Raw genomic sequence first — 6810 nt, forward strand, 5'->3', positions numbered from 1 at the left:
GAGAGAGGGAGAGAGAGAGATCTTTAGTTGTTCAAGGGATTTATTTATGACCTCAGAGCTGAGGGTTCGAACCAGTATTGGACGGGGTAGGGTGGGGTGGGGGAAGGGAACCTCAGAGAACTTGGGCTCCTCCAGAAAAGGCAAATTCTTAAAAGTTAATGGTTTTAAGATTTTTTCTTTTTTTTTTTTTTTTTCAAATCTGTGCTGGCTCTACAGCCCCGCCTCCCCTCGGTATCAGAGCTTCCTCATTCCTCGCATCGGAGGCTCAGCGGTCCTCGGCGTCAGACCAGCCTGAGGACGCCTGTTAGCAATTTAAACCCACTGTGAACGCCCAGGGCCGGGGAGGCGGTGCCGAGGGCGGGCGGGGGTGGAGCCTTGGCGGCCTGCTTTGAATAAGGGGGTGTGTCCTAGAGCGGACTCTATAAGAGCCGGCTGCTGCCAGCGTGCGCGCAGTTTGCTGCTTTACGCGTCCTTTTCTCTTCTCTAGCTTTACTACTTTCCACCATGAAGGCGCTGAGCCCGGTGCGCGGCTGCTACGAGGCGGTGTGCTGCCTGTCGGAACGTAGCCTGGCCATTGCGCGAGGCCGCGGTAAGAGCCCGTCGGCCGAGGAGCCTCTTAGCCTCTTGGACGACATGAACCACTGCTACTCGCGCCTGCGGGAACTGGTGCCGGGAGTCCCGCGAGGCACTCAGCTTAGCCAGGTGGAAATCCTGCAGCGTGTCATAGACTACATCCTCGACCTTCAGGTGGTCCTGGCAGAGCCGGCGCCTGGACCCCCGGACGGTCCGCATCTCCCGATCCAGGTGCGAGAGGGAGCCAGACCAGGCTGCTTTGAGCGCGCGGGCAGGGATGCTGCGGGTCTGACCTATCGCGTCCCCGAGTACCTCGGCTAACTGGTCTCTTATCCTTCTTTCACAGACAGCTGAGCTCACTCCGGAACTTGTGATCTCCAAGGACAAGAGGAGCTTTTGCCACTGACCCGGTTCTTCTGGCACCTCCCGGTAAGTTTTCTCCTGACGCTGGCGAGGAGGGAGGCTTGCATGAGAAAATCCTGCCTTTGACAGAACATCCTAAAGCTTAGGGTTCGGTCGGTTTAGGGAAAGCCAAGCCACTGAGAGGCAAAAAGACTCTCTATGAAGAGTTAGAATAAGACGACAGAACCAATGTCAGTATTGGTGTGCATTCCTAAGTTACGCTGTTTCTGCTCATCCCGGGTGGCCAGAGCCCGGGACAAGGGGGCGCGCGGCTCGCACCAAATGAGTCTTTCAATAAGGGAGCCCCCCCACACTTTCCACTAGTGTTATTTCTAAGCGGGAGGGGGAGTGGTAACTCCGCCTGTGGTCCTTTGGCGCCAACTGGGTGGAGGCAGTGTGGGGCGCGGAGTTATCAGCTGGAGGTAAAGACCGAGTTTCCTCCCTGGCGCCGGCCAGTCTGCGGCATCCTCCGCCTGGGCGCGCTCGGCGGAAACTGACGGCTCCCTCGCTCTTCTCTCCTCCCCCGCCCAGAACGCAGGTGCTGGCGCCCGTTCCGCTTGGGACCCTGAGACTCTGGGACCCTCTCTCCAGCCGGAAGCCTGAGGGCAAGGATGAGCTTCGATCTTGCCCAGCCCTCTTCAACTTACCCTGAACTCTATGCCTCGAGGCTGGACCTGGAGCCCGAGAGCGAAGGACTGAACTTGGGTGGCCTGAAGAGCTAGCACTCGCTGGTCAGCAGCTGGGCAACGTCACTCTGTCCCCACCCTGGCTTTTCCGAGAACGGGGTGTCGAGGGGATGTGGGGGGATGCGAGTGGCTGCCCTGCACATTCTGCCAAGGCAGCATAAGAGCTGGTCTTCTGGTTTCCTTGGAGAAAAGCTCTGTTGCCCTGATTATGAACTCTATAATAGAGTATATAGCTTTTGTACCTTTTTTACAGGAAGGTGACTTTCTGTAATCATGTGATGTATAGTAAACTTTTTATAAAAGTTAACATTTTGCATAATAAACCATTTTTGAAAACTTTTGTGTATGACATCTCCTTAGGAGCTTGGGGCGAGCATATTTGCATACCCTTTTAGGGATGAGAAAGCTCCCAGCTGAAGCTGTGAGGGGTAGGGTGGCTTTAGGAAGGGATCTGGCTGGGAGTCCCCGAATCCTTTGGTTGAAAGCAAGGATCTGTGATCCTACCCTGTCAATTACAGGAGCCTCTCCTACAGTCAGCAAGGCTGAGGCTCAATCTTTTTTTACTTCAGTCCCTTGAAACTTTGCAGCAGCTCTTAGATGTTGCAATTGATTGGGCATACCTTCCTGACTCCTGGGGGTCAAGTGTGGGAATGAACCATTTGAACAAACTGCTTCCACTAACTTCTGCTTTCTGGCCTGGCTTCCTTCAAAGACTTCAGAACTCTTTGGAAAAAGGAACCCTGGGATGGGGGTATAGTGATGTACTTTAATCCTAGCACTTGCAAGCCAGAGGCGCACAGATCTCTTGAGTTTGAAACCAGGCTTCATATAGTGAGTTCCAGGATGGTCAGCTCCATGGTAAGACCCTGTGTAGGAAAACCATGCCCAGGGTCTTACCTCAGGTCTGCAGCCACTTCTCAGGATGCAGGCTTGCTGGGAAACTCTAAAGTTCCCTTAATGTTCAGTAAACTTTGGCCTGGGGTTTTGGAAAATAGTATTGTGGTTGGCTGGCATGGGACCTTAGACTGGCCATTTTGGGGGTCAGGTCTGGGAGATGGGCACAAGGCAAGGCATCATTCCATGCCCATCTGTCTACCCCCAACATGGCTGCACCCCAGGTGGGCTGCATCAGGCCCCCATCTTCACAGGATCCCTGTTCACATCTCATCTGTGTCAGCCTTGGCATGTGTTGCTTCTATTTCATAACATTTCATTACCCTTAGTGCATTAACCCTCCTGAGCTTTCTGGGGTAAAACGGGGCGGGGGGTGCGACCTCTTTGCCAGTTGTCCCTCCAGTTTGATTAATAGTTTTTAACTTGTTCTGGGACCTGGTTTAGTTGGATGAGCTGATGGAAGACATGACCATCCTTCCGAAATCACACATGAAATATTGCAGAGTAATAGCAGACCTCCCACCTTCTGCAGGTCCTGTTTCCGTGTAAGACAACTTTGCCTTAAATTTAAGACTCTAGTGGCATTCATCTTGGACTGTGTGTTGAGGCACGCTATGCTCTCTGAATAAGACCCATCAAACGTGAACATCCTGGATTGGCTGGATACTGCAGGCTACGCCTCCAGTTTCCACATTTGTACCAGTTCTGAGGTGTCTGCCTTCTGTTCACTTAGACCAAGGAAGGTTTGAAAGCTTCAGTGGAGCAAGCCACTTCTCTCGGAGCCCAGCTGCCTTCAAGGACCAAAGATAATGATGGGAAACTTCTTTGAAATGCATCACACACCTACGAGGCATTATTAAGCTAATTCCAAGGAAATTGCTTGTCAGGACTCCCAGGGATGAGCAGTTCAGGTGGCTGGGACAAAAGCTTAGACCATCTCGCCAATCCATTAGTCATTAGAAACTGAAAGCAGTTTAGCCCTAGGTCAGAAACCTCTGAGTTAGTCTGCTGTGGTAATCATTTAGGGGCGTGCCTACCAGGTGCTCTGGTCCATTTCGTCCTAATCTTTTTTTCTAATCAGCAAGGTGTGTATCTTGAATAGGTTGATCAAGGTCACAGCAAGGAAGTGGGAGACGGTTTTTAGGAAAGCCAGCTTCCTCTAGCGTCACAAAGACCGGGTTCTCATTCTCTACTTCAGACAGCTCTTTCCTCCGTCAACTGCTTCGTGAGTGGGGCACAAATTAGGAGTCCAGTAAGAGCTTGTTGGGGGAAAACAACAACAACAACAAAAAAACAACCCACGAAGGTTATCTTAGTTCTGCATGAAATAAGATGATGGTTCATCCCTTAAAATTGTACGGCTCAGATATAAAAGACCACATGAAATATCTTCCTGGCTCTCCTCGAACTATGCAATTTAGAGTCCTGAGCTGATCTCGCAGCTCTGAAGCACCCACACGCACGCACGCATGCACGCACACACATATATGTTAGCACATGGCCACACGATTCCTAAGTGACAAAGCAGGAATTCAAATTCATGTCCACTGCCTTCCAAGAAGGCAGTGCACTACCCTAGTCCACAGAATGGGACGCTCCTCCTCAATTTTAAGTCTTCCGAGTAGTTATGGCAGTCCATGGTTACCACTCTTTCCCAGGCACACCTCCCTCTCCCCCCGGCTGCACCCTTACAACTTCTCTCGCTCGCTTTCCCGCAAAAACTGCAGCTCTCCCCCACTAGCCCCGCTCCAGGCGAGAAGCGGCTCAGCGGCGCCAGGGAAGGGCAGAGGCTCGGCCCACGTGGCCCCGAGGCTGGGAGGGCGGGGCTCCGGGCCCCGCCCCCGGTTCGGCCCCGCCCCGGCCCCGCCCCCGGCCGGCTGCCCGCGCTCCCCCGCCGCCCGCGGGCCCTGGGGGCCGCTCGCAGGTGTTCGCTGGCGCCCGGATGTCTGAGCTCTGGCTCCGCTCTGGCTCCGGCTCCCTCCGCAGCCTGCGGGCGGGGCTCGCAGCCCATCCGGAGCCTCGCGGCGCCCCCGCTGCTCTGCCAGCAGCAAGGCTCGCAGCTTCCAACCCGGCCTTGGGGGGAGGGAGCCCACCCCTCCACCCCCCCCACCCACGGCCGAGTCACTGACCCCACCGCTCTCGTGCTTGCCCCCATCGGCGCTCAGGCCGCTGCAGCCTTAGCCGCACCCCCACCCGGGTTTCCTGACTCGGCCCGGAGGCCGCCTGCAGCGCAGCCCGCTCCTTCCTTCCTTCATTCTTTCGGGCAGCGCACATTCCTCGGGCGCCTGCGACATGCCCTGCACAAGGCCTTGCCGACCTTCCGAGAGTGGCCTCCGGCCACCAGGCTTCCCTGTTCCTCCCTAGCCCCGCCCGAAGCTGGCCGTGACGCCCTACTTTACTCCAGAGTTCTCTTGAAGTCAGAGTTCTCCCTCCAGTTAGGATTGAGTCCGAGGCAAGGCTAAGGGGTCGTTGTGGCAATTATGATGGGGTCAGAGGGTGGGCCGAACTGGGGTTCCAATTAGCTTTGGTAATAGTTTGTGGCTTGGCCTCATGGACTAGGTGTGGGGGTCAGATTAAGGGGACCTGGAGACCAAGATTTGGGGGTTGCCTCAGACTAGCTTTCTTTAAGCTCCTCCCCTAGCTCAGAGTTACAACCCTCCTATTGGGGGCTCACCATCACCTTAGCCACCCTTATTGCCCTTCCTGCTGGAGACATCTCTCTCATCATCATTTTGCTCTTCTGAGCCAGATGTCAGAGGCCGAAGCCTCTTGGGCCTGAAGCCGCATTGTCAATAGAAACCCATGTTGACCAGGGTAGGGAGGGATGCCACCCAAGAGCCGCGTGTGTTTAGCAGCAAGCTGCTGTTCCTCACAATACCTTTTCGCATTTGTTCACAAGTCTAAAGCCTGTCAGGAATGGAAAGACCCCCAGAATTGACATATGTGGCTGTTCAGAGACACCCAGCTAGTTAGAGGTCAAGACAAGACTCCCCCGCCCAACAAAACTCCCCCGCCCCCAAGACAGGGTTTCGCTGTGTAGCCCTGGCTGTTCTGGAACTCACTCTGTAGACCAGGGGTTGACCTCGAACTCAGAAATCCGCCTGCCTCTGCCTCCCAAGTGCTGGGATTAAAGGCGTGCGCCACCACTGCCCAGCTAAGACAAGACTCAAATTCTGTTGTCATGTGTTTTCATCAGGAGGTTGAGGCAGGAGGATCCTGAGTTTAAATTCAGCCTAGGATATGAAGCAAGAACTAATATTAAAAATAAAGACAAGGGGTTTGAGAGGTGGCTCACAGGTTTAAGAAAAAAAAAAAAAACCAGCCTAGTCTACCAGAAAAGCCAGAGTTTGGTTCCCAGCACACACTGCCGATCCAGAGGATCCAGCGCCCTCTTGTGGCCGCCACGGGCATGAGCACACATACAGAAAATGAGAAGCAGATCAATGGAGCCAGCTGTGGCGGGTGAATGCCCGTTACCCTTATACTCGGAAGGTAGAGGCAGAAAGATTAAGAATTCAAGGCCATCTTTCACTACATTGAGAACTGGAGGCCAAGTGCAGCAGGGCTAAAGCAGCTACCTGCCACGCCTGGTGACCGGAGTTCAGTCCCCAGAGTGTCCAAAGTGAGAAGAGAACACATTCCCACAAGTTGACCTCTGACCTTCCATGCACGCTGCAGCATGAACGTGCCCCGAACACACTCCCACATAATCCACTTTACAAAGTCGGAGGCCAGCGTGAGCCACAGAAGACTCCATCTCAAAAAGCTACGAAAGAACAATGGCCAGGGGGGCTGGAGAGATGGCTCAGCCTTGAAGAGCACTGGCTGCTCTTCCAGGGGACCTGAATTCGATTCCCAGCACCTACATGGCAACTCACAACTGTCCATAACACCAGTTCCAGGGGGTCTAACACTCTCACACAGACACCCATTCAGGCAAAACACCAATGCACATAAGATAAATAAATTATCTTTAAAACCTGAATGGTCTAAGTATAAAGGACAAGTCTGAGTGAATACAGACAGATCTCTGAGTTTGAGATCAGCCTCGCCCACCGAATGAGTTCCAGGATAGCCAGGGCTCCACAGAGGAACCCTGCCTCCAAAAGCCAAAAGGAGAGGAAGAAAAGGCTCAGGCTAAACCTCCTAGATTCGAATCCAGGTCCCTTTCCAACCACAGAGGTTTCCCTACACCAGAGGGGTCATTCTTATTCCTGCTTTGGGGATGGGGTGGGCTGGAGCCTTGCCAAGCCAA

The 6810-nt window shown here is 53.8% G+C and overlaps 1 protein-coding gene across 1 annotated transcript; it reads left to right on the forward strand.

Annotated features, from left to right (window-relative positions):
• The first annotated feature begins 428 nt into the window (after positions 1-428).
• Id3 (inhibitor of DNA binding 3, HLH protein) lies at positions 429-1998 on the forward strand. Its single transcript, XM_031376933.1, has 3 exons — positions 429-804; positions 920-1002; positions 1507-1998. Exons 1-2 carry the CDS (start codon positions 505-507, stop codon positions 977-979), a joined length of 360 nt encoding a protein of 119 aa, XP_031232793.1. The 5' UTR covers positions 429-504; the 3' UTR covers positions 980-1002; positions 1507-1998.
• The last annotated feature ends 4812 nt before the right edge of the window (positions 1999-6810 follow it).

This window comes from Mastomys coucha, unplaced genomic scaffold (genome assembly GCF_008632895.1).
Source record: "Mastomys coucha isolate ucsf_1 unplaced genomic scaffold, UCSF_Mcou_1 pScaffold18, whole genome shotgun sequence".
NCBI classification, from domain to species: domain Eukaryota; kingdom Metazoa; phylum Chordata; class Mammalia; order Rodentia; family Muridae; genus Mastomys; species Mastomys coucha.